The sequence below is a fragment of the Epinephelus lanceolatus genome, chromosome 6 (assembly GCF_041903045.1).
Source record: "Epinephelus lanceolatus isolate andai-2023 chromosome 6, ASM4190304v1, whole genome shotgun sequence".
In the NCBI taxonomy this organism is placed as follows: Eukaryota; Metazoa; Chordata; class Actinopteri; order Perciformes; family Serranidae; genus Epinephelus; species Epinephelus lanceolatus.
Window position 1 is genome coordinate 37,756,118 of NC_135739.1, and position 27,870 is coordinate 37,783,987.

The window sequence follows — 27,870 nt, forward strand, 5'->3', positions numbered from 1 at the left end:
TTGTTTGAAGCATACTGAATCTTTTGGAGGCATGAAGTTCATACTCAGCTGTGCGTCAATACTGCTCCACAAGATGGAGCCAAGCAACATGAGAACCACAGCTGAGTCTAAATATTCTATACATTGTACTAATGTACAGTATGGTCTTTATCAGTGGTTCCCAACTGGTCCAGCCACCGGGTCCAGATTTCTCCTTAGTCATTAGTTCAAGGTCCACACAGTTTAATACTGTGTTCTATGTAGTACTTGTCAAAGTATACTGTAAATCAATGTACCTTACCATTTAATATAGGAACACAACTTTTCATGTGTGCTGACAGACATCAGTTAAGCTGTGACTTTAGAATCACACTGTCAATTCAAATGTAACAAGAAGACAGCACAGTTTTTACAGGGATACACCAATCAACATATAAAGGATGATGCACACATTTTTATGACCACGGTAGAAACTTAACATGTAAGTTTAACATACTATAACTCAAACTTAGTTAAAATTAATATGCAGTACGGCATTAATACACAAATTTGGCCTATGTCTGAATCACTCGCTATTCCCTCTATTATTAAGATTCATCACATTTTGTATTCAGTTGTGGCCACTGTGGTGCACAAATTTTACACCGAGATTTTGGACAATCAAAAAAATGGCACACAGTTGATAGTTTCTTATAGGTAGCATATAAGAATTTATTTCAGACATAGCCTGGAGCTGGCCTACAGCATAAGGCTCCCCTAAGTGTTGTACACTGCCTGGCCAAAAAAAAAGTCACCACCAAAAAAAAAGGTCATACACTCTAATATTTCATTTGACTGCCTTTAGCTTTGATTACGGCACGCATTCGCTGTGGCATTGTTTCGATAAGCTTCTGCAATGTCACAAGATTTATTTCCATCCAGTGTTGCATTAATTTTTCACCAAGATCTTGCATTGATGATGGTAGAGTCTGACTGCTGCGCAAAGCCTTCTCCAGCACATCCCAAAGATTCTCAATGGGGTTAAGATCTGGACTCTGTGGTGGCCAATCCATGTGTGAAAATGATGTCTCATGCTCCCTGAACCAGTCTTTCACAATTTGAGCCCGATGAATCCTGGCATTGTCATCTTGGAATATGCCCGTGCCATCAGGGAAGAAAAAAATCCATTGATGGAATAACCTGGTCATTCAGTATATTCAGGTAGTCAGCTGACCTCATTCTTTGAGCACATACTGTTGCTGAACCTAGACCTGACCAACTGCAGCAACCCCAGATCATAACACTGCCCCCACAGGCTTGTACAGTAGGCACTAGGCATGATGGGTGCATCACTTCATCTGCCTCTCTTCTTACCCTGATGCGCCCATCACTCTGGAACAGGGTAAATCTGGACTCATCAGACCACATGACCTTCTTCCATTGCTCCAGAGTCCAATCTTTATGCTCCCTAGCAAATTGAAGCCTTTTTTTCCGGTTAGCCTCACTGATTAGTGGTTTTCTTAAGGCTACACAGCTGTTCAGTCCCAATCCCTTGAGTTCCCTTCGCATTGTGCGTGTGGAAATGCTCTTACTTTCACTATTAAACATAGCCCTGAGTTCTACTGTTGTTTTTCTTCGATTTGATCTCACCAAACGTTTAAGTGATCGCCGATCACGATCATTGAGGATTTTTTTCTGGCCACATTTCTTCCTCAAAGACGATGGGTCCCCACTATCCTTCCGGTTTTTAATAATGCGTTGGACAGTTCTTAACCCAATTTTAGTAGTTTCTGCAATCTCCTTAGATGTTTTCTCTGCTTGATGCATGCCAATGATTTGACCCTTCTCAAACAGACTAACATCTTTTCCACGACCACGGGATGTGTCTTTCGACATGGTTGTTTAGGAAATGAGAAGCAACTCATTGCACCAGTTGGGGTTAAATAACTTGTTGCCAGCTGAAAGATAATCGCCCATGCAGTAATTATCCAATAGGAGGCTCATACCTATTTGCTTAGTTAAATCCAGGTGGCGACTTTTTTTTTGGCCAGGCAGTGTATTTTCTGTTTATGACCATCCAGACTCACCTGATGACAGTAGGAGTGATTTCAGCACAAAAGAATATGCTGAGTATGCTGACTGCATGAGAGGAGAACATGCCGATGATGGAGAAGGCCACCGAGAATTTCCTGTTCAGAGTGTCCCGAAGAACTGTCCAGAAGAGGACAAGAAAACATAAGCACCCCAGAAACATGCGGCATGAAACACAAACATTTAACATAGAGACAGGCACAAATGAGAGCGTTTATATTTTTATGTACTTTGGTTATTGCACAGGGACGTTAAAATTAGACTACAATATATCACAAATCCATAAACTGTAGTTGTACCTGTGTCATGGCGAAGGCTGTACTTCCCAATCACTGGATTCCATTAGTGAGCATTGGAGAATAGAGGAGAGGATGTCATTAGTAAGCACAAAGGGTACCACAGTGCTGACTCATAAAAAGCAGAGTAAAAAAAGGCCTTGAGGAGAACTCTGAACAGTTAACCACTGGAGCCTGAAATAATGACTACTGCTCTGCATATGTAGGTCAGAAAAGGGAGAATGAGGAGAGACTCCTATAAGACTGAGAGATGAACTGCAGGCAGTACTGTTTTAATGACACAGGGAAGCAAAGTGCGCGAGTACTTAACTTTACTGTTTATTTTTAACTTTGTGTTTTGCAGTAACTTTCATGACATATTTTACTGATTTTTCTGACTTGACCTTTTGCTAAACCTTTCCCTGAGCAGCAGTTGTCCAATCATAGATAAACAACAGGTCTATCAAAGCTTCAGACCATTCTCAAATTGCTATTTAATCAAAGTACACAGTCCACTGTTAGGAGTTTTTTCCTTGCCTTTCCAAAACAAATAAGCAAAGGTGTAGGGGATGGGGCAACAGTGTGTTTTTTGAGAACGGGTTTTCAAATACAGCAGCTTAGACAGTGGCCCTCAGCGTGTGATACTGAAGCACAAGGCACCTTTTCTGTATGAGATGCACCGGGCTTTCAGCCAATGCCAATGTAAACCCAGCTAGAGCTAGAAAGTCCCCACAGGGCACAAGGGAGGGATGGTGGATGGGTCAAACAAACACAGGACTTTCACCCAGGAGACCGCCGCTCATGTCTACTGTGAAGCCAAAAGCCAATGCAAAGGACATACATGTGTATCGTATGTCATGTAAATATTTCCTGTAAACACAGAGGTTTATTTTAAAAAGGATGCTTTAGCACAGTGGTTCCCAACTGATGGGTCCCAGTCCTAAAGTGAGTCGCAAGTCCATTCTGAATGGACTGCAAGTAACTCACAGATGTGTAAAGTTTGTAAAAAACACTTTATTTCTCCGTACAGTGAATTTCTGGCACAGAGCTTTTATTTTGAAGTGCTTGTTTCCTGCTGTAGAGTGAGTGAGTAACAGACAGCTACTTGAGAGAGACAGCAAACTAGCTTGATGACACGGTGAAATGCAAGTATAATGCCTAAGATATTTAACTTTTTGGATCTTGAACTGATGAGTAAGGAGAAATCTGGACCCCATAGCTGGACCAGTTGGGAACCACTGCTTTAGCATGTAATACGTGGAGACTGACAGGTTCAAAACTGATGCTAGAGGGGTACCTAAAGCGTCACAGTTTGAAAGGTAGGGCCACTGACCACGCTGCCGTATTTGACGCAATGGGAGTGAGAACAACTATTTTCCAACAGCTCATATAATTAACGTAATTTAGCTAGCTAGCTACAGCTGATAAAAAATGCTGTCAACAGTTTCTACTGATACACCTATCAAGCTTTGCATTCAAAAGTTTCAGCTGTGCAGTTTAAAATGATAAACTCACTTAAAATTGGTTACAGTTTTTGGAACAGTACATATTTGATTTCAAACAGAGGATGCAATAATTGATTTTGAGTAACTAGTAACTAAGTGTCACAGGACTTTGTGATTACTCACAGTTGAGTAAGCCCAGCTGTAGTAGCGATGCCAGGGCTGTTATGATCATAAAGGTGAGCAGCCCTCCACGCCGACCCATCAAGCCCACAGCGGGGCAAAGCGCCAGGCAGGTTGCCACAGCAATGCCAGCCATAGTGTAATAGTCTGCGTGGCACATAGTGGTGGGCTGGGCCTCCGGGTCCATCATACTGCGGGCGAAGCAATGGTGAATCCCATAACCTGTCAGCCTGCACAAACAACACAGAAAGACACAATAAGAAAGTGGACAGGGAGGCGGTACCTGAGACATGCCTCTGCCGCGGGGCGAGTCAAGTTTACGCTCATATACATGTCTTCATTTCTCTCTGGGGGACGAGCTCATGTGTAATTCATGCTCTCTCAACACAACGGATGTTGGCTTTGAGTAGAAAGGAACTATGTCAGCCACAGCCACAGCACACTTACGAGTTGACACACAGCACCACAATGTTTTTCCACAGGTTCCTGGTGCTCATCATCTTGACAATGCAGGTCCTCTGGGGTTTCTTGTGCAGCTCCTGCTCCAGCTCTGTTAGGAAACATGAAACGCACACCTTGAGACCTTTCCTTACAGGAGGTAATAAGAGGCCAGCCGCTAAGGGACCTTTAGCACAGAGAAGCTAATGTGCCGTGGGGCTGTAAGTTTGATATAGCACATCCCTTTGGCCACTCTTATCATCTAACTGTCTGCTTAGTAACAAGGACAGGCAGAATCATTGAATCTATCACCAAGGCAGGGGAGGAGGACATGTCAGAAGCAGAGCTTGAAGAGAGCTAAGGTCACTTCTTTAAAGACTACATGGTTGCAAGACAATTAATTATCGACTTTTTTGATTAATCAAGTCATTTATCAAGGAAAATGCCCAAAATTCTCTAGTTCCAGCCTCTCAAATATATTGAAATCTTTGTTTTCTCTGTTGATTGGACAAAATAAGCTTTTTGAAGATGTGACACTGGGCTGTAAGAAATTGCGATGGGCTGAGTTTACTATTGTCTGACATTTATAATGAAATGATGAATCTCAAAACTGATTAGACTCTGATGTAAATAATAATTAGTGGCAGCCTCAGACAGAAGCCTGACTCAATTGATCTTCCAGTGAGAAATCACTGAAGATCTAAAGGTGCATGTATGTGATTGCAATAGCATTTCATCATAGAAACAGTTGGGAAATGTTTGCACATATGAAAAGGAGATCTGTGAGTCTGTGTATGTGTGTCATTGTCTCTGTGTTCATTGCATGTTCGTTTCATCACACGCCAAGAAGCAGCTGCAACATAACATAGATGACAACTTAAAATATATTAAATAATGAAGTGAATTGGGTAAAAGAAAGTTTAAATTTTTGGATCATTCCTCTTGTTTACTGTCCTTCACCTGAAAGAACTCCACTTGGCTCAGTTGTCATGTTAACCTGGTTCTTCCTGGCAATACGCAGCATCATGGCTTTGGACCGCCTGTAGTGCTGGGTGGCCAGCAACCAGCGCAACGACTCGGGAAAAAGCCTGATGAGTGAGAGAAAGAAAGGAAGGAGATGGAGAGAACAGACAAAGAAGGATGACAGCAGATTTGCAAAAGCAAGAAGGAGAAACAGACAGCAATGGGAGAAGAAGGAAAAACAATAGAAGAAAGAAGAGTATTGTTTGTAAGCTGAAGCAGAGGCTGCTCAGTACTGTGCAGTGTGTACTGTACAAGCCATCGCCTGGCTCAGCGCAAGAAGAATCAGCCCAATCCTTCCCCCTACGCCCCCCACTGTGGATTTCCTTAGAGGGTGGGACTCACCAGACGTAGGGCAGCATCAGAACGAAAGGACTGATTATGACGATCTGCAGGACCTGCCAGTCATCCCGGTCTGGCCAATGGCGGCACAGAGCGGCCACCCCTGGCATCAGTAGCTGCCCGCCCACCATCAGAAAACTGGCCACCATGGTCATGGAGAAGCGCCAGGCTGGCAAACAAAGCTCAATCCCTAAAATGAAGAGATAGAGAGAGGAGAGAAAGAGGAAGATTTAGGTTCACATAAAATATACATTCTTTTAGTGTTGGTGCACCGGTGGAGACATGTAAATTATGCATAAGCTGTACGTGTGTCTGTATATGTGATTACCATCATAAACTAAGCAGTAGCCTTAATGGCCTGGAAGAGTGTGATGTGTATGTTGTTTAATGGTGGGTCCACTGTATTGAATTTCCTCTCTGAATTATTAAGGATTCCTATTACTGATCCCTCCCATGAGGACACACTCGTTTAACACAAGACCTCTTTATAAACTTAGGATGGGCTACACGTCAGGGCTTTGTAGTGGGCTCAGAGAGCATTTCACTGTAACCATCCCTTAATTTCCCCCCGACCGGGCTCCCATCCCCTCCCCTACTGCCTGTAACATGGTACAGTCCAGATGGCCTGGCCCATATGGCAAGGTCTTTTTGAAGGTGACCAATGTGAGAGGGAGGGAGAGTGGGGGGAAACTCGCTAACCTGGCCTCATGTACCATCATTTCTTGGGGAGAAGAAGAAAAAGAGGGGGAGGAGAGGGAACAGGAGGGAGAGGAGAAAGTAGGAAGTGAGGGGCAGAATACAAATTACCCTCACCCCCCAAAGGACATGAAAAAGTCCCTCCATTCATGAGTAGAATCACCGGAGGAATGATAATAAACACTAGCCAGAGAGAGACAGAGAAACACAGAAAAACACTTGGAGAGAGGGAAGGAAAGAAAAACAAAGAATGACAAGGATTTTCAGATAAGAGAAAGACAGGAAAATGACTGAGTAAGAACACAAGGCTAAGAGAGAAAAAAATGAAGGTATTACTGGAAATCCCTTCATCTCTGTTCCCTTCAGCCCCAGACAAATAGTTTTAGAGTTAATATCTAAAAACCCTCCTTGCAGGAGGCAAAATAGATGAAGGAAATTACAGTGACCCATAATCCTTAATGTGGCGTCTCTCTGTTCACCTTGTCTTTGTGCATTAAAGGAAAAAGACTGACCGTCTGTCAGCCATTAGAGTAAAAAGTTTTAATATCACAATGTAAAAGCACCCCAAGGCTCATGCTCAAATTCTTACTTAAAGGAGAATTCTGGTTGTGATCCACTGATGTAGCAAGGTTACCTAAACCACTTTATTGAGATAAAACCAAATGTCAGTACATCTGAAATGTTGATAATACCCCCTCATTGCACAGGACAACTGGGTGTACAACCCATGGTTGGTCATAGTTGTCTCAGGAAGTTGGTCTGTTAAGTGGGATGAATGTTTGAGTACTAATTTCAGTTTGGCTTTATTTTCTGTTCAAATTCCCAGTTGTACAAGAATTCTCATTTTAAAGCTTCACTAATCTATATATTTGGATAAACAATGGATCACAAGACTGTCTTAAAGGAAAGAGTCATTGTTAAACCCACTGAAAGATATCGCCAGAAAGTTCCCCTAAGCTCTTTTCCAAGTGACAAACTGCCAACCTATTGGACAGTACGCAAATTTGCGTTTCCTAGGATAGCGCAGGCATGATCTGTCCTACTCTGCTGTACTCTGCCTCTGACTGGCTTACCCTGACACTCTTACCCTAACCTTAACCAATCTCTCTCCTCTTGCCTAAACCTAACCAATTAACCCCACAAAGGCAATGAGAACTAGCCAATCAGAGGAAGAGTTGGGCAAGACAAGCCTTTGCTATCCCAGCGAACACAAGTTCTCATACTGTACACAACTTACCAAGCACCAAACAGCTGGTTGAGAAAGTTAGAAACTAGCTGCTGAAACAAGACTACAGGAACAGCACCAGGCTTTGAAGCCCATTTGACATAGTGGACAAACTCCATCACATAATGCTATTGGACCCAGAATATTTTTTCCCATGGACTAACATTGTGAAAGAGATGTCTGTAAATCAGTGGATACATTTGTGTCACAACCCCCACAAAACGACTTGCTTAAGTCTAGGAATTTGATCCAATCGGTTCTATTTCAAATGTCTAGAAGAGCTGCACGATTAAATCATTTTAGCTGAATTTAGCAGCTTAAGAGCTAGATATTTTTCTCAGGAGTTGGTGGAGACCAAAAACAGAGCTAAAAGGAGAAAAGATATTTGGCTAACAACTTGTTCTGCTGCCCCCAATCAGCTAAAAAACAATGCATGCAGCTTTAAAGAGCAATATCTTATGTAGCTGATATTGTACAGTTGGGTAGTTTGATGTATGATGTAACATATATTATCCAATAATGATTAATGTTGTACTGTACTTGTACAGTAAAGGAACATATTCTTGTACATTATACTTCATGCTGTGAACTTTTGCATGTCCCCCGGTCAATAGTTTGCACATTCCTGCACAAACCTGTACAGCTCTTCCACTTTTAAAACAGATATTTTTATGTTTTCCTTATGTTACATATTTTGTAATGTAAATGCCTCTGATATATATTATTTCTCTTGCGGTGTGTTCACTATTAATGCATGAAAACTTGAAGAAAAATTCCTTGTTTGTGCACAAGACTTGGCAATAAAACTGTGTCTGATTTCTTGTTTACATGTACTACATCTAGTGACTTTCCACCACTGCTGTCTGTTCTAACAAACAACACAGCACTGTGGTACTGCTGTCCACAGCAGTCAATAGGCATGGATCGGATCAGACACACACACACAAAAACTAATGAAATAAACTGTACCTTGGCAAAGGCAATGCATCCAACCTATTTCACAAAACAAAAACCACTCCCCAACTCTCTGGGGAGGTTTCTGATCCCGCTGACTCTACTGGGATATCAACACACACACACAAACACACACACACATACACAAATTCGCTGGCAAGGACCTTTTGTTCCAGCTGAGTGGGAGAATGGTTCTCCTTGTGCTGATTATCTCACTGCCCCCCCTGTGGCCTGATCCTCCCTCACACCCCCTAGCCCCCCCCCCCCCCCCCCTCTTTCTGCCCACTCTTCCCTCTCACTCATCAGGGCTGAAGTGGCTCCCTCATCCTTTGTAAAGCCACCATCCCCCCACCTCTACCCACCCTCCTTGCCCCTGCCCCCCCCCCCCCTTTCCTCCTCCTTTCACCAAGCAGCTTTTCCACTGTCCCTACATCTGAACAGTTGCAGAGGGGAGTGGGAAACAAAAAGCATAATGGAAGAAAGGGAGGCTGAAGACAAAGACACGGCATCAAAAAGCAGCTGATCTAATGGCCAAACTAATCTTTGATGACAAATGGCTGACAGCACCAACACACACTTTGTGTTGTCTGCTGCTCCCCAGCTAACCTTGCCCGGGGTGCAGAGACAATTGGCTTTCTAACAGCATGGGTTCAGCGCGAGAACCATGGCCTGTTCTTGTGTGTGATATGGATGTACTGCCATGGGTGCAGATCTGATGACAAGTTTGGGGGGGACACAATCAGTTGTGATTTTTTTTTAATTGCAAATCATGCCCACAGAGCGCTTGAGATTGCCAGCATATTTCACGATTTCATAGAGGCTCATCACCATCACCAAGTCATTCAAAAAGCACTACAAAGAGAATCACATGCTTACCTTTACTGTTTATTTCTCTTAAACAGCCAGTAGTACATGGAACCAGCCATCAACCTCCTTTTCACTGCTTCGCTGTTAGTTAATGCTACTTCTAGTTTCAGGGTCTCAGGCGTGTTATGTCCACTCATGTTCTCATCTCTCGCCTCTCACGGATTCCCATTTCTTCCTCATCATCTTCCCTTTCTCCCAGTATATAGGACTACTGTATACATTTGTTCAATTTCAGTCATTTAAGCTATTTAGAATTGGGTGGGACAATTTGTGTTTTTCAGAATTTGGAGGGGACATGTCCCCCCCGTCGCCCCCGGGATCTACACCCATGTGTACTGCACAGGGTACTGTGTGGGTGGTGATATGTGCTTCAGATTTAGACCTGAATGGAGGGACAAACTGAAAATGATTAGACAACATATATTAATTTGATGATTCATTTATTGATTGAAAATGAATTGGCAACTATTTTTTAATCGATTAACTGTCATTTTTCAAGTAAAAATACCAAAGAGCTTCTCTGATATGGGAATTTGTGGTTATTTGGGGTTTGGATTGTTGGTTGGAAAAAACAAGGCATTTAAAGATGTCACATTGGGCTCTAGGAAACTGCATTTGTGAACAGTTTGGATTTTTTGTAAGATTTATCAAGAAATTGTTTGGTCTGATCTAATAGAAAAAAATCTTTTAGCCCCTTTCCATACAAGTACTGGCTTGACTCGGTTTGACTCAGTATGTCAGCTCAGTGCAGCAGGGATTTGCATCTCCATACAACAAGGCTAACAGCTTGAAGGTGTGTCTTTAATCCCATTTGTGTTATTACAGTCAACAACTTTTTGTACTGTTGCTGGAGTTCCTAAACTTTCTCTCAGTACTGCGCAAGTGTATGCCAGATGCCCATCCCCTGAGCTTGTGAACTTGCGTTCTCTTTTTTCTTATCCTTTTTTTGAGACACAGTTGAAACAGATGAAGTATCTGCTATGTCTGGCTAGCAGCGGAGGCTCTTTAAACATGTTACTAAAGTGTCAATGAATGTTGACGCTGGCCAGCTGGCCACCAGGCCACCAACACCATTAGACTTTGATATTTGGTTTAATTTAGGTTGTGACTTCAGATTACCAAAATTAAATGTCAGGACAACATCTAAAGCCAACGTCAATTTGATGTAGGTTACTGACAACAGATGACATTGATATTTTGTTGTAAGTAACCAAAATCCAATGCCTCCAATCATCTCATGCCAATGTCATCTTAATGTAGAAGACAACTGACAAATGATATTTAGTTGTAGGGCATAGAGAACAAAATATAACGTCTGCAAAATGTCATAATGTTAAAGGCGCTGTATCTAAGAATGTGGCCAAAACGGTTACTGCACTCAAATTCAAAATACTGCCGCGAGTCGTGTCCGCCCCCCCTCCCCTACAGATTCGAGGTTGTTGGACAGCGGCACACTGGAGACTGATTTGTTTGCCCATGGGCGGCTGCCGTGGCAGGGCTGCGTCACCGCATCCTTGATCTTCGGTTTTCCAGCAGACCGTTTGAGCAAGTCCGGCTTCTCTGATGCTAACGGCTGGGATACAGCTGAGGAGGAGCCGGCTGCTAATGCTATGTACTGGGACACTGCTAATGCTGCTTGCCGTGCTGCTGTAGCTCAGTCGTAACTGTAACTGATGCTGAGACTCTACTGACTGCCATGACTGGTAGACGGCGGTGGGTGGCACAACAAGCCAAAACACAAATTCAAACATAAACATGATTTGCAGACTGCAAAAAAATTTTTAGATGCAAATATTCTGGCTGTACTATTGTTGTCGGTGAGATCAGTATGTTATATGAACATTATTCCTTAGTCTCTGTGACATATTAGGATGATCTGACGACTATTTGCTTTAGATTTCTTACATATAGCTCCTTTAACATCCACACAAGGTGAAATTCTAACGTCTTTGGACATTTTAAATATTGTCAACCCAGTTTCATTCCAACCAAAATTTTACATCTGTCTAATGTAAGAGTCCAACGTCCTACGAATATGGACATCTGGTGCCAGTTGCATGAATGATGATGAGCCCATCTAACTTCATGGCAACCCACTTGGAGATGGTCGGGTGCACTTTGGCCGAACTCCAGAGATAATCGTGACTCAGGCCCTGTTTAGACGACAACGGTTTCTCTAAAAACGGAAAAGTCTGTCCTTTGCGTTTTAAAAAACTTCTGCGTTTATATGACGGCGTTATTGAAACGATGAATGGGTGGCAGTGTAAATTTGCAAAACAACACCACGGCATGACGCCATGCGCCTGCGCTGAAGCGCCTTCCTCTACAACGTGGTGATTACAAACCAAAACAAAGAAGACACAATGGCGAAAGCATGCACAGATAACTTTGTCTGGATGGACGACAAGGTGGAGTTGCTACAGTAACAGATCTACACTTCACTTCAAATCAACAGGGTGAGCAGCACAAACAGAGCTCGGCATGTTGTTGTGATGGTCGACTTTCTTGCGCATGCCTAGTGACTGGAACCGTAATGCGCATCTGCGAAAAGTCTCCATTTTCAGAGGAACCGCATACGGAAAGGCTGCCGTTTCCAAAAAATTGCACTCTGGAACCCGTTTTCAAAACGTTGCCTTTTCAGGCACCCAAACGCCGCTGTCGTGTAAACGATCGGCCAAAACGCAACTAAAGTTTACCGTTTTCAGTTTAAATCGTTGTCGTATAAACGGGACCTCAGCACATTTAAACTGCAAATGGAAACAGAAATCAACACCGCGTGGTTTAACTTGCTGCGCACGCTGCCAATGGAAAACCCTGCTGGTTGTGCAAGAAGTCAGATGTTCACCAAAATTATTACAATTCATCCTGGTGGGGACACTGCAGTCAGTTTTTAATTTCACTTTCAATTCATCCTCTAGTTGTTGAGATATTTCTGTGGTAGACTGACTCACTGACCTTTGACGGACATTGCCATCTCTAGAGCAAGTCTGCAATTCTGTAAATTCTGAACATTAGCTGGTCCCAGCCTCTCAAATGTAAGACATGGCTGCTTTTTTTCTTTTTTGATATCACTGAAAATGAATACCTTTTGAGATCTGGACTGATTGTTGAACAAAACAAGCAATGTGAAGAAGTCACCTTCAGCTCTAGAATCTTGTGATGAGCACTTTTCACTATTTCCCAGCATTTTACAGACTGAACATAAGGAATCAATAATGAATATAATCTTCTGCTGCTGCCTGGTGGATGACCTCATAGAGAGGCAGTGATGGCAAACAGGAGGTTTGACAAGGGCACTGCATGACAGGACAGCACTTCTCCCCCAGCTGAGTCAACAACAGTCATCCCCCCAGCTTAACACACACACACACACACACACACACACACATACACACACACACACACACACACACACACACACACATAATGTCTCTGTCTGAACCTACAAGTCTCTGAGGAGCAGATACACAGAGGAGAACACACAGATATTAACCTTGCCTCACTGGTGTAAAAGCAACTGCAGCCTAATTCCTTTGGGTCCCTGCAAACCTCACTCACTGTAAACTTGAAAACACTGAAATGTACCAAATGCTGACTCCCTGTAGGCAGTAGAAAATGTCTGATTTTTTTCTTTTTTTGCAGCTTTATACAGCAGCTCCAGTCAGCTGGGATTCACAGGATGTACTGTGAATTCAAATGTTGACACAATTTTGTGGGACAAAAACAAACCAAAACCTATACAGAAAGTTTTCAAGTGACTTCTGCAGCACTTTCTACACTACTTGTTCCGACCCAGAGCTGTTCTCAAGTCTGTCTTTTGCAGCGAGTTCAAGTCAAATATGCATCTGAACAAGTCTCAATTCCTTGTGGGTAATTCCAAGTCTACTGACAAGTATGCATACAACTTTTTCAGGTCGACAAATACAACACAGCATTTGGCTTGGCCCACTTCTTATCTGCTATTTTATTGTTTTTTAATTGTTTCAGGATTTTACCAAGTCAAAACTCAAGTAAAGTGTATTGGCAGTCAAGTCTTAAGTAAGGTCGCATTCAGACTGAGTTTATTTTAATAAGGAGGCCTATCTGCCAACAAGGCCTTTGAGAAAAAATTGTCAGTTGTCCTGCAGAAATGTTGAATCTAGCTCACCTTTCACTGCTTCGCAATGCAATCATCCAGCAAGGCTCTGCAGCTGCCAATCAAATATGTGCCAGTGATGACTTCATAACAGGAATGCTATATTTATCTTGTTTACCAGGCGATCATTGCAATGAAAGATAAAATAATAGCCACCGTAATAACTTGATAAACACTAAAATCCTTCCTCATTATGTTAGAAGCTGCAACGTTTTGGTATCTGAAAAGCCTTCAATCTCATGGATTTAATACTTAATCTGGAATTCTTAATATGGAAATCTTATTCCATCGTCTGTAAAACAAACACTTCCACCAACGCAGCTCCATGCATTTATTTTAACCCGGGGCTGTTTTTGGTCTGAACACCCACTATGTCAAGACTTCCAGCTGTTCAGTCATAGTCAAATATTTATGCTTATATCTTTAGTTTAACTGAGTCCTAGTCTCAAATCTATAGCTGTGAGCTAAATACACTGCTTCTGTGTGACAACATCTGACTGCCTCAGAGCTCTGAAGCTTTTCATGAAGTAGCATAGTTAGCCATTGTTTTGATGAAGCAATGATTGTGTGGAATACATTGATTTTTCGGATCAATGGCAGAGATGTGGATTATGCTGTAGCAGCAGCATGCTGCTTTTTGAATCCATTTTAATTGCAGTAAATCCAAGCTGACTTCATCTGCTGTCTGCTGTGAAGGAGCAGCACTTAAAGCCAACAGAGGGTGAGTATTTAATACTCAACAGACAGATTTTCAGTGGAGTAATTCTTAAGGGTTTGTCTTTATATATTTTCTTGCCCAAACAGCACTTGTATTAATCTGAGAATATTTTCCAGATGAGTTTGGATGATAGGCATAAAAACAAAGAAGGAGGTACGAGGAGATGGAAGCTCTTTCCTTACAGCTCCCAGAGGACGGTCCTGAGGTACGTGCTAAATTACAAACTAATAAAACCCGTGCAGAATTGGTGCAACAACCAAATATGCACACAACACACAAATCAACACATTTACATTAGCAGAGCAAACTAAAGCTTCTGCTGGCAGCTCCAGTGGAGTTTATTATTCGCTGCGTGCTGCAGAGAGATAACCGAACAATGAGAGATTTCAAATGAGCCTCGAGAAAATGAGAAAGTGAAGGTGAGAGTGCTGTAGTAATGAAATGGTAGTGAGAGAGAGGGAGGGGGAGGAGGAGGATGAATGGGGCAGAGGAGAGTCAAGGGAAGCATAGAGTGAAAATGGAAAGGGCCGGAGAGCTGCTGGAATTAGAAATAGAAAATTCAGCACTGCGTTTACAGTGACAGTGGGTTAGAGGAGGGAGAGAAGACGCAGGCAGAAAGACTATTTCTGTGGGGAGACAGGCACGATTAGATGGAGCAGTGCAACCACAGCACATAAACATGCATACCTACTGTACAATCATCCATAATACAGTATATGTGTGCTACATGCATGTTTTTGTGTCTTTCTTTCTGATCTGCTTCCTGCTGCAGCTTTTTTAGCTGCAGTCTACAGCAGTCTACAGACTCTGATGTTAAAGTGCTGCCTTTCAGCCTTAATTTGAGGGTTTTTACATCCATAATGGGTGTTAATATCTGGCCATTTTTACACTCAGTCATCCTCAATTTTAGCACCACACAGCAGGATAATGATAATTAACGTACAGACGAGGCAACCAAGGATTTTTTAAGGACAAATGGTAGCATGTTTTTGACTGGACGAGTGAGTCACGTGACTTAAATCCAACTGATTATGTGTTTCACCTACTGCAGACGAGATGGAAGGCAAAAAAACCTTAAAAAGCAAGATGTGAAGCTGAAGTGCAAAGCTCAAGACGAACTGGGTGGACGATTTGTGATGGATGTTTTCTTATCCAAATAAGACTGGCTAAACGGCTGGCTTGTTTCTTTTCCTGTCGGATTTCTTTTTCACAATGTTCCTGCCTTCTCAGGTCCTACAGCCACACAACCACAAGCAAGCCCTGATCTCAGAAGCTAATGATGGGGTCGGCCCTAGTTAGCACTTGGATCTGCCTTGGGATACCAGGTGCTGTGAGCTTGGTGGGTGCAGTCTTATTAAAAATAATGGTTAAAAATTAAGCCCTTGTTGTGATAAACCTGAATATCCCTTTAGATATGACAACTTTATTTAAGTGTGTCGCATTTGTGCTATTACTTTTGGCCCCTTAAAGCTACAGTTGGTAACTACTTGCTGAAACTGTCACTATATCCACACAGCATTAAATGAGACAAATAATCTGCCAAAAAAAGTCATACTCCTCTGCCTACTCTATTGCCTTGTAGCAATTCTAATGGCCTCACTGCATGTTAACAAAAGCAACCAATCAGAGCCGAGGAATCTCTAATGCAGCTGTCAATTATGTCACTGCTTGTGAACTTTGGTCAAACTGTCAAACTAGCCTGTGATGATCAAATATGAATGAATATTCTGTTACTGTATAGCCTATTTCTCACCTCAAATGTATTCAGAAACATATTTTAGTGTACTGCTTAGCTGAGAAAATGAGAAAATGAGAAAGTTTGTGACCTGACCGCCATGTTAGATACAGTTAAACAGGATTACCAATACTGCCCACCAGTCAGACCAAATTTCTCATTTTAAAGCTAAACTGTACACTAAAATATGTTTCTGAAAACATCTGAGGAGACAAATAGGCAATGAAGGTATGGAATCCTGACATATTTCATCAGCGCTCCCTAGTTTGACCGATTGACCGCCATTGACATGATTGACAGCTGGGTTAGAGGCTCTGATTGGTTGTTGCTGACCATGCCACAGTCGGATTCAAGCATATGCCATTTGAGGCAGTAGGAGGAGAAGAGGAACATGATTTTTTTTCACAGACTATGTCTCATGTACTTCTTTCAGGAAAAGACTGACAGTTTCAGCCAATAATATGACACAAAATTATTTTCATAAAAGTTACCTACTGTAGTGTTAAAGGTCCATTCTTCCTAACAAGTACCTTTACTTGACTAAAATCTACTTGTTTTTTTACAGAGTGGTATAGCTACTTACACTTAAGAAAAGATATGACACCTTCTACCACTTCTTGTTTGTATGTTTGGGATCACAGTCCTGCTACATTGTCGTAAAACGGTGGGCCTGTGTTAAAAAAGAGTCCAGTGTTCATCCAATATGGATGTGAAGGCCTTTGAGTTAAAGCCTAAAGTCACCTCAACCTCATAGTTATTTTATCATCTCAAATCGAATGTACCGGACTACAGAGCCAACACAACAAAACAATGTGTCACTGCCAAAACACTGATGAACCGCACTGTTTCTGTCCTGCAGGGTAACTAGTGACCCTCTCTTGGCAAACAGTAAAAAGAGAAACAAGGTACAGTGATGAGAAGTTTCTGCATCTGAGTTGTTTTTGTTTGGAATAATGAAAAAATGCAAAGTGGGTCGCATTTCCTCACAGCTCATGTGTTAGTACAGTATGTATTCAGCCTTTGAGGATGTGTTTATTGGAAGCTTCAAATGCGTGTGCTGTTATTTTACATGCCTTTTTACTGTTAATGGGACAGCAGTGTCTATTATCTGTTGTCATCGTGTGAGTTTACTTCAAAGCAACTTGTTCTGTGGCAGAGACGACTGTTCCTCCTACTGTATTCATCTGCACCTCACACAGCCAACAAACACCTCACACAGACTCACACAAACATGTTTTTTGTTGCACTTCAAAGTGCATTCATACAATCTGTTCTCTCTCACAAACAGCAGACACTCAGTACACACACACACACACACACACACACACACACTTACTTATCCCATCTTTGTCAACACTGAGCATACAAACAAGTGACATATAAAAAAATGCCTCCCATTACAGTTTCTTACAGTTTGTCAAACAGAGTGAAAAAATACAGGAAAGGACAGAGTAAAGAGGAAAATGTGTGTGTGTGTGTGTGTGTGTGTGTGTGTGTGTGTGTGTGTGTGTGTGTGTGTGTGTGTGTGTGTGAGTGTGACATGAACATAGACTGTTTAAAAGAAGTCGACACAGCGTCTGGGTCTGAAAAGTGAAGCCAATGCACAAGTGCCTTAAACCTGCTTTCTTCCTAATGGCCAGCAGGGGGCCTTTAGGAAGAAAGCTGGTTGCAAAAACAAGTTTGATTGTATAGAGGTCATCCAGAGAATGACCCTACTTCTCACTTGAGATACATACAGCATGATGTTCATGTATGGTCTCACTTACAGTGAAATACACAATATAGCAGGGTATGTTTTCGGAAGTAGCTATTTTGTAATTGACAAGTCACTACCATGGCGACCTGTGTAGCAATGTAAAGCCATGGCATTTGGGTGTTGTCTATGTATTCGTCTTCAAACTTTAACCCTTTCACAGTGTATTTTCAGTTTATGATAGTTTTGTGTTACATTCTATTTCAGCGTGCAGTTGTACTAAAACACACTCTCTGGAGCTAGTACTGTACAGAGACAGAACAAATAAGGACTTGCAGGGCTTGGAGATTAGTGAGCAAAGCCATAATGTTACCCAGAAAGTTCTGATACTCTGAGTGATTTAAACTGGTCTTTTATTTTGGAAAGTAAACAACAGAAAGCGTGAAGCAGTAATGCACTGCCGTGACAGTATGATAATAAAGACTGTTCCCATCGTGGTTCACGCTGCTTCAGGGCATGGAGCCTCCATGTTTACCGGGCTTACGTCTAGCTATTAGTTGTGCTGCACTGCAAACCAAGTTTCCTATTAGTTTGCCAGCACAGCTATTAGCACAGCTGTTCAGAGCAAATATTTGCAAAAAATCTCCAGCCATATACACGCCAGTAGCGCAACATGAAAATTTGTCACGTTTGGTGTGAACGCATCAGAAAGAGTTGGCTGTTCATTTTTTCCCCATTAAGTATATTTTGTTTGAAGCCTGTTTTTTGCTAGCAAAAATTAGCATACCAATCCCAATCCCCACATTTAACGTCAATTAATGCACTCTGGTAATCAAGCTAACTAGCTAGTACTAGCTTTAGCTGATAATTATGTGTTTGCTACGTAAAATATGGTCTAAATATGGTCACTTTTGGCTGCAAAAAAATAAGATGGTTTTGGCCAAAATGCCAAAATCAAAGCTTCAAAATAGGAGTCCACAAACCAATGGGTGACATAACATGGTCCTGTCCACTTGTTTTAATATTCAGTCTATGGACATGAATGAGAAAATAGTAGAGATGGATGGAGGGGGAGAGGAGAAAATGTGCACTGGATTTACACTTAAGTCAAGTAAGCATTAATACAGGCCTGAAGTTCATATTTATGGAAAATAATTGCGATTTATATCATAATTTGTCAGTAAATCGGAAGTACAAATTTTCCTCAACTCATTCAGCCCCATACTTTGTTGTCTTCTTCTTAAACTCATCAAATAAGTTGGCTATAAATCCCATTCCACTCGAACATTCACCGCTCCCCTTGACTTTGACTTCAAGGGCCACAAAACACAACATTTGTGTTGTATACATCACAGATTAAATTCAAATCTCGGGAGTATCTCAGCAGACAGCACGGAGGCGTCCATTTTGTTTATTTGTTTTTAGAATCAGTTCAGCAGAGATTTATCAGGAACCCCTACTGAGGGGGACAAAACTCGCCCCACCACCTCAGCTCAGAGTCTGCCCTCGCTTTACGCATAATGTATGACTAATCTCCTGCTGGCCTGAAAGAGAGGAGGCCTGCAGAGGGTGAGAACGACAGGGACAGCAGCAGGAAGAGGGGACAGTGGGGAATGCAGTGGGGAGGCATTCTCCAGAGATGAATATGCTATCAGCCTGTTTGATGTCATTAGGATCACCTTAGCCATCGGCTATTATGCAGAGCCAAGGAGGGGACATACTGCAGAGGGAATATTGTAGATGCAGGGGGAAAACAGACTCACTTTTGTGCTCTCTCGCATAACATTGCAAAGTCTCTGCACCAATTTGCCCTACACACCTTAAGAATACAAGCCATTAATTTTAAAGGGACTGTTCACCCCAACATCATAATACATATTTTGTTCCTCTTACCTGTAGTGCTATTTATCAGTCTAGATTGTTTTAGTGTGAGTTGCCGAGTGTTGGAGACATCAGCCATAGAGATGTCTGCCTTCTCTTGAATATAATGAAACTAGATGGCACTCAGCTTGCGGTGTTCAAAGCACCAAAAATACATTTAAAAAAACTCAACAGCAAAGTCTCTTTCCAGAAATCATGACCTGGTTACTCAAGATAACTCACAGACCTTGTTGTGAGCATTTTTATGAAGGAACTAATTTTACATGGCAAAAGGAACTATTTTCTTTCTACCAAACTACACCTGCTGACCATGTCACCACGCAGAAGGAGGCATTCATCTACGAACGTACAGGAGGCTTCGGCTTTTAACAGTACCAGATAAAAACATTTATGGTGTCTTCTTTGGCTGAGCTGTAGCCTTAGCTAGCTCAGTGGTGCTAGGTGAGCTAGCAGCAGATGCTTCCTTCTACACAGTGATACAGTTGGCTAGTTTTGTTTAGTTGAAAGAAAATAGTGCCTACATTACACCACAGACAGCCAGTTGTCTGTGGGTGATCTTCAGTAACTGGGGCATGATTTCTGGAAGAAGACATTGCTGTTGAGTTTTTCAATTTTCTTTTTTTTGCACCTTGAGCACCACAAGCCAAGTGCAATGTAGACTCAGGCACTCATGATGAGATTGAATAAACACAATAAATGACAGAGCATGAATGAGGAAATACAGGAGCAGGAAAGCAGGAATAAAGAAGCAGACAGACACGAGGCGGTGACAGCATGTACTTACTGAGCACGTAGAGGGAGAGAGCGAGGCCCGCCAAGCAGAAACCCTCAAAGAAGCGCAAGGTGCTGAACATGGTGACGTTTACAGAGAAGGCAACACTCAAACCAAACACCAGCATGAAAAGCACCGAGAGAATCAACACCGGGTGTCGACCAAACCTTCAGAAACAGAGAGAAGCGAGAAAGAAGAAGACGTAACAAAGTGTTTAAAAACTGTCACAACGTGAGAAAAGAAGCTTTTGGTGTGAAAGGGATCATTTGCAGTCATTGTTTGCTTCAGACTCTGAGGACTCCTGGGTTTGAGGGGGGTCAGTGGGTCAATGAGTCAGGTCAGAGCTGAGGCCTCTTTGGCCTGCACATTTCTTTACATTGTTTCCATGGTTACTGATCCCAAACACAATGCAGGGACTTTTTTTCTCCCAAGGCAGCTCAGGTGGCTCACAGGCTGCAGACGCAACCATAGCAAATTAAATGGAAAACAGCGTGTCTTTAAGGGTCAGTTCACCCCATTACAAACAGACATATTTTCCCACATAGCCCTGCAGATAGATTTGGTTTTAATTAATAGATTAATAGTGTTTGTGGAACTCAAAGCTTTTAGAAAAGTAATTCAAATAATTAAATGTCTGTCTGAAAACAACCTCATGGTAACTCCTGGACAGATTTTATTGGAATATCTTTCTACTGAAGAAATTGTTCCTGTTGGCAGTAAGCGTGGATTAGCCAGACAGATCGGGATATTGGAAAAGTCAGAGAGATTTAGGAGAAGAATATGAAAATGCATTCATGAGGCCCAGTGTTTCTGTAAAGAGCTGTTTTTAGCTACACTGGTAACATGGCTCTAAAGATGTCTGTTGGTCCAGACTGAATTATGTCAATGAATATCTGATGGACTAACATGCAATGAGGTATATATACTCATGGTCCCCAGAGGAAAACTCCTTATGACTGTTTTGATCCCTTGACATTTCCTCTACCACCATCAGCAAGCCAACATTTACTTTGGTTTATGACCAAATACCTGCAAAAAGTGATTACAATAATTAGCAAATGTTAACATACTAACACTCTAAACTAAGATGGTAAACATTATACATTCTACAGCCTGTTAGCACTGTTATTGTGAGCATGTTAGCATACTGATGTTAGCATCAGCTTTACGCAGCACTGTACCAAAGCACAGACCCATTAGCATGGTTCTACACTCTAAAGCCCCATTCACACAGGACTAGTGTACCTGGGGACCTCATGTGATTAGAGATCCCTGCCATTGTTTTGTGATAGAGGCAGAAATCTTAGAGACAAATATCTCAAAACCTTTAGAAAAATAATTTAAACTATCTGCATGGTTAGACACCAGTGGATGTAAGTGCTAAAAAAAAGTTGTTTGTAGCTCAGATGAATGGATCTCTTAAGTTTAACTGACAGAAGTTGTATGGAGGCACAAAACAGACATAAAAGAGGAAGCTTACCAGTCAGCCATGACACCCATCACTAGGTAGCCAAATATGGAGCCCACCAGCAAAGAAAACTTGGCAATGTGCACCTTCCAGGCTGAGTCACACACCAGGTTCCACTGAAACAGGAGACAAATACACAGAGAGGGGAAGGAGTCAGAGTCAACTTTACAGAGAAAACCACCCACAACAAGATAAAAGGGAATTAAACATCAGCAGCTGAGCAGCTTTAATCTGAAAGCTGCACAGAAACACATAGTAACATGGACTTCTCTTCTCAGAAGTCTGTCAAACTCTCTGACTCAATGTTTTGATAATTCATGAAGGTTGATGAGTGTGCAAACATGCTATATATGCTTTTGAAATATTCAAATGTGCATCTCAAAGGAAAAAAGAGAAAGTGTGTATGTGTGTGTGAGAGGGAAAAAAAGCGGTATGTGTGTAAATGTGGACGCGTGTCTATAATAACAGAAATCGATAGCTTTCCACTCTTTCCTCTAAAGCCCATGGGTCAGTGCACACAGAGCTGCAGCTCTCAGCATCTGAAACTCAGCCAAGGACACATGTGGACGCACGATGTGCACTCTGTATTTGTACACGACCCTGATCTGAGTATCTGCAAGAGCGCGGCAGAGCAATTCAAGAGTGTGTGAAAATAGTGTTGGTGTTTAACAATGATTTACAAAGCTCCCTGCTGAGCCTCCGACTGTGCAGAGGAGCAAAGAAGGAGATGATTATTGGTTATGACTGATGGTTTTGGTGGTGAAATGGCCGGTGGTGATGTGGAGGACTCAGTCAGTAAGGGTTTATTATGTACGGGCTATTAGCACCAGCGTTATCTAAGAAAACAGATATCAGTCATGCACACATGCCAGAGCTGGGCGATAACTCAACGTTGCTGTGTATCGACCTTCACTGGAATTGTACTGTGGTGATATGACCTTACAATTTTCTCATCTCACACATTTTTGTTCTCTAAATTAAATTCCAAGCAAAACTCAGTCATTAAGTTTTGTATTTTACACAAATGCATGGCAGAATTAACCTGCCCTTTCCCTCCACTCTCTCATGAACAGTTTCCTTTGGCTCCAGATTGGCTCCCATGTAACATGATTGCATTATTTTAAGAATATGGAATATAGCAGGCTGTTCTAATGCACTCTTCATATGTATATCTGTGAAAAGTAATGCACCAGAATTCATATATAACCTATGTGATCAGAAACGCTGCGATCATGTCACCAGTGTGCTGACGGGAGGAAGTAGTAAAAATAAGACAAAGTCTTTGTAAGGACGTACGTTGGGGCAGTGGATGCATCAAACATAGGACTTTCCTCCTGAAAAGCAGTGTTCATGTCCTGTGTGAAACCAGGTGAACTTTTAGTCATTTTTAGGTACACCTTCACTATATTTTTCCCCACACTTAACCTATGTAACTTAACTTATACTTAATTTAACCTAGTTCTAACCTACAGAACTCTACTTGCCTAAACCTAACTTGTGTATTTTTACGTTAGTATTTAATGTGGTGATCCCCAACCATGTTTCTATTCTTAAACCTAATCTACATACTTTACATTAAGTAAGTACATTTACGTTAAGTAGCCTATGTTAAGTATCTAACCTACGTAACTTTACATTAAGTACATACCCTTACATCATGTATATAACGTGACAACCCTCATCCCTGTCTCTTTTTCTAACCCGTAATTTTATGTTAAATATGTATTTTTACATTAAGAATTTAACATGGTGACCCCAAACCATGTTTTGTTTCATATACCCAGTCTACATACTTTTGTTAAGTGTGTAATTATACGTTAAGTATGTAATGTGACGACCCCAACCATGTCTCTTTTTCTAAACCTAGCCTACTTTACTTGCCTACGTAATTTTTCGTTTAATACATACCTTTATGGCATGTGTATAACATGACAACCCTCAACCGGGTTTCTTTTCCTAATTCTAATTAAGTAACTTTTGTTTAAGTACAGAAATTTACTTTAAGTATGTAAAGTGATGACCCCCAACCATGTTTCTTACCTAACCCTAAACTATGTAATCTACGTTGAATTCGTACATTTATGTGAAGTATATAACGTGACAACCCCCAACTATATTTCTTTTTTTAACCCTAACCTATGTAACTTAACATTGAGTACATATTTTTACTCACATATTTTTACTTGCCCAAACCTAACCAATGTAACCGTATGTTAAGTATTTAACCTGACAATGCCTTTTGTGGGGCAATAGTTCGTAAGATATCATACCAACTGCTGTATGAGGATACAACGAACATTTAAATGCAAAACTGAACTAAGACTGGATTTTGACACAGGGACCCTCTTCAAAACAGGGTTTCAAAATTAGTTTATAAGATGCATGAGGCCTTTATTATGCCAGTGCTTTAGTGTTGCATCTTCCCAAATTAATCCACAGTTAAATTAACTTAAACCAGCAAACACAAGGTAAATCTGGAGCTTTCAAAGTCCCTGGAGTTCTGGGCAATGATACATCTGTCCTTGTCCAGCAAATTGGTATATGGACTGCATTAAATAAAGTTCCCTTCTTCAATGTCATTTGTAATGTCAATGTTTCCACTATTAGTTACATTCTATAAGTTAAGGCAGGCAGCACTCTGTATTGGCATCTGCAAATTTATCGAGGGGAGATACTGGAATCAGTATCGGGGATGTATCAGTCCATCTCTCCTTCTCTGTCTCTTGGACAATTGCCCATGTTGCCCAGTTGGTGGTCCAGCCTTTCACAAGTTAAATGCATTGTATGATGTGATGCATAACAGTGGAATGCAGCCGTTTAACTGAAGACCCTTTTTAGTTATTTTATACCTGATCTGGTATTAATTTGCCATTGTTTGATGTATAAATGTGGAAAAATAGTCTTCTTGTGGTGATACTGACTTCAACCATATCGCGAAGCCAAGCTACAGCACAGTCATCAGCTGCTGTTGTCTTCTCTGAGCTCCACACACACGCACACACAAACGCACATCCTCTCATATTGAGGTCAGTGGGTAACTTGTCAATACACTGTGTAGGAAGGCTACTTGTGTAGCAGCCTCTGCTCGGCTCTAAACTGAGAGTGGCAGTGATGATGAAGACTCTAGGTGATGAGGATGGTGATGATGATGATGGTGAGCAGAGAGCTGTCTTCTCTGTCAGTGAGATAACATTCTGGGTCTATCTGGTGCTCACTCGTTACCTTGGTAACCACATTCTGACTAAGTCCCGTCTGCAGCTCCAGCCTCCACTCCTTGCAGGCGCACAGCATACCGCTGCTGTCGCCGTATCCCTCCCCGGTGCCGTTGCCTTTGAGTTGCAGCGCGGGCGCGCCGGCGGTGACGGTGACCGGCGGGGATGCCGCGGTCCAGTTACTCTCGTTCGCGAGGGGTTGCACGCACGTGCCATTAGGCTGCGCCAGGAGGAAATAATCCGAAAACTGGCTAAAGCCGATGAACAATGCCGGTATCCAGGTCAGGACCACGAGCTGCTTCTGATGTTTCCCAAAGCCCCCCAGAGACGGCAGAACCGAGCCGTCAATGTGCGGTAGCAGCCGGGGCACTGGGTGCTCCAGGGGCGTGAAGCCGTTCTCAGGCGGGTGGTCCTGCGCCTCCGGCCGGCCGGCTGCCATCACGGCCCGGCCACAAAGAGAGCAGCTGGGCGCAAAAGCGGGTGAAGCAAAGCCCCCGCTCTGTTGCCGTCCGCGCACAGTGCGTTAAGCCCTTTGACACAAAGGAAGCCCACAGCGCAGATAAATCCTGTGTGTAGCCAACAAAAGCCTGATCCAAAAATAGGGGCACTCCGGTCCGTGCAGGCGTCCAGAGGCACCAAATCACCGAGCAGTCGTCCTCATGGCGAGTGGGATTGAAGTGACCAGGGGATGTCCGAGTAGAGAAGCTGTGTCAGGAGGAGAAGGCTGCGGAGAGGCTCCCGGTGAGGAGTGGGCTCGGACAGGAAGGCATGCTTACCAGCACGGGCTTTGTATTCCATGAGTACAGCTCCTACAGCGGGATCCATCCATGTGGAGCTGAACTGGGCCAGGCTTGCTGGTAGTGAACAAGTGGAATATGGAGCTACATCCACACTGGGATCCACTAAACATCTGCTGGTCCCTCATCCATGAGCGCCACAGGTCTCATACCTGTCCAAACGGTGACCTCCTGGAGGTGCGCATCACTTAGTTACTCAAGTCCAGAATATCCGATTTCCAAGTCATCACCGGTCCACTCTGAAGGTGTTGAGTCCAGAGATGTGGTGGAATAGGCTGCTTGGTTTGTCGCCGTCTAGTCAATGGGACACGGTGCTAAAGCGGGGTTGGATACAGAGATGGTGGTGGTGGGGGGGGTGGGGGGGGGGGTGAGGGGAGTGGGGGGGGGACCAAGCCCCGCCCTCGCTCGGTCGCGCTATGTGCTGCGATTGGAGTCTTCAAAGGGCGACTGCACCACTGACGGACATCTGCAGGCAACAATGATCCCCTTTGTGCAGCCCCTTCCCTCTCCACTAAATATCAAGCTTGTTATGATTCAATCATTCACGTTTTCCATCGATCCAAGATAATTTATGATCAAATGATGAAGTGGACATATCACTGCAGGTTTTTTTTAAGTCGCTTTGTGGTGATGTGTTTGATGAACGTCCCACGGAGGTTTTGCGTCACATGATTTTTTTTTCATAACCGTCATATAAATAGGCAGTATTAGTTACTGGTTTGAGGAGACAATAGGAGGATGTCAGGGATTTTGGATGACGCGCCGCTTGTCAGCCACGAGGGGGCGTCAAACGATCACAATACGCGTCCTTGCATCAGTTTGTTTTTTTAAAGCAGATATTCAGTACAATAATAAGACAGAAAATAAACTATAACTCTGTAAGGGCTGTCAGAGGTGCAGTGGAGCGAGGAAGTGAGATTCAACTGTCTCCAAACAAATGTTGAGGGTGTCAGTGTGACTGCAGCTGCTCCCAAATGACTCAGTGTGAGTGACCTTGAGATGCAAGTGAGTGACAGATTTTCCCTCTGCAATGGAGAGGCCTGCAGCCAAGATAATGTGAGAAGACGTGCGTGTGTGTGTGTGAGTGAGTGTGTGTATGTGTGTGTGAGAGAGAGAGATCATATAAGGGAGGCTAACAAAAAGACAAGACTCATTCATTGCCTCAGGGACTTTGCATCAAAGGTGTGTGTGTGTGTTAACCTGATGGCAAACAGTTTTTCTCCTGATGCCTCTGAATGACATGGGGCTGGTATTCAGGGTGCGGCTGACAGTGTAACAGCGAGGTGACAACTTGTGCTCAGTTCTCACTCATCTCTCACCTCCGTCCCCACCCCACCTCTCCTCCTCTGAGATTTATTAAGATTTAAGATAGGGGAGGAGGAGGCTGTGAGTAAGCTGAGGAGGCTGTGAGTGTGTGTGTGTGTGTGTGTCTGTGCATCATCTGTCACAGTCTGCCAACTAACCACACCCATCTTACAGCACATACCAGAGCTGGCTCAGGCATTCACGGGGCCCTAAACAGAATGTGACCCTCCCCAACACACACACTCACACACACACACACACAAGCTAATTCGAAAAAGTTAAATTAAATTAAATCTTATCTAATTAAATTAGGCTAAATCAAATTAAATGTCACTGCAATCGTTTAATTAGTTTATGGTAATTTTACTAATATATCAAAATGAATGTGGTAATGATTTATTGGTGTTCGGTTGCTACAGTGCACGTAGCAGCTTTAATCGTTCAGCACTTTGGGGAATACGCATATTCGCTCTCTTTCCAAGAGTTAGATGAGAACATGAAGATCATTCAAGTGTATCTGTGTATGGTACGATTAGCCTAGCTTAACATAAAGACAGGAAGCAGGGGGGAAACAAATAGCAGGGCTCCATCTTAGTTCAAAAACAAACCCAGCACCTTTAAAAGCTCGGTGATCACATCATCTCATTTGTTTAGGCTACTTAC

General features: G+C 42.6%; 1 protein-coding gene across 1 annotated transcript in view; it reads right to left on the reverse strand.

Annotated features, from left to right (window-relative positions):
* slc22a23b (solute carrier family 22 member 23b) overlaps positions 1 to 26,236 on the reverse strand; it is a 29,137-nt gene extending 2,901 nt beyond the window's left edge. The window contains exons 1-9 of the mRNA XM_033620939.2: positions 25,116 to 26,236; positions 21,906 to 22,009; positions 20,438 to 20,592; positions 5,753 to 5,939; positions 5,348 to 5,475; positions 4,397 to 4,499; positions 3,953 to 4,179; positions 2,349 to 2,381; positions 2,046 to 2,169 (exon numbers count right to left, since the gene is read on the reverse strand). Coding sequence (XP_033476830.1) covers positions 2,046 to 2,169; positions 2,349 to 2,381; positions 3,953 to 4,179; positions 4,397 to 4,499; positions 5,348 to 5,475; positions 5,753 to 5,939; positions 20,438 to 20,592; positions 21,906 to 22,009; positions 25,116 to 25,544 — 1,490 coding nt within the window. The 5' untranslated portion in view covers positions 25,545 to 26,236. The remainder of the gene's footprint in view (positions 1 to 2,045; positions 2,170 to 2,348; positions 2,382 to 3,952; positions 4,180 to 4,396; positions 4,500 to 5,347; positions 5,476 to 5,752; positions 5,940 to 20,437; positions 20,593 to 21,905; positions 22,010 to 25,115) is intronic.
* Between the last annotated feature and the right edge of the window lie 1,634 nt (positions 26,237 to 27,870).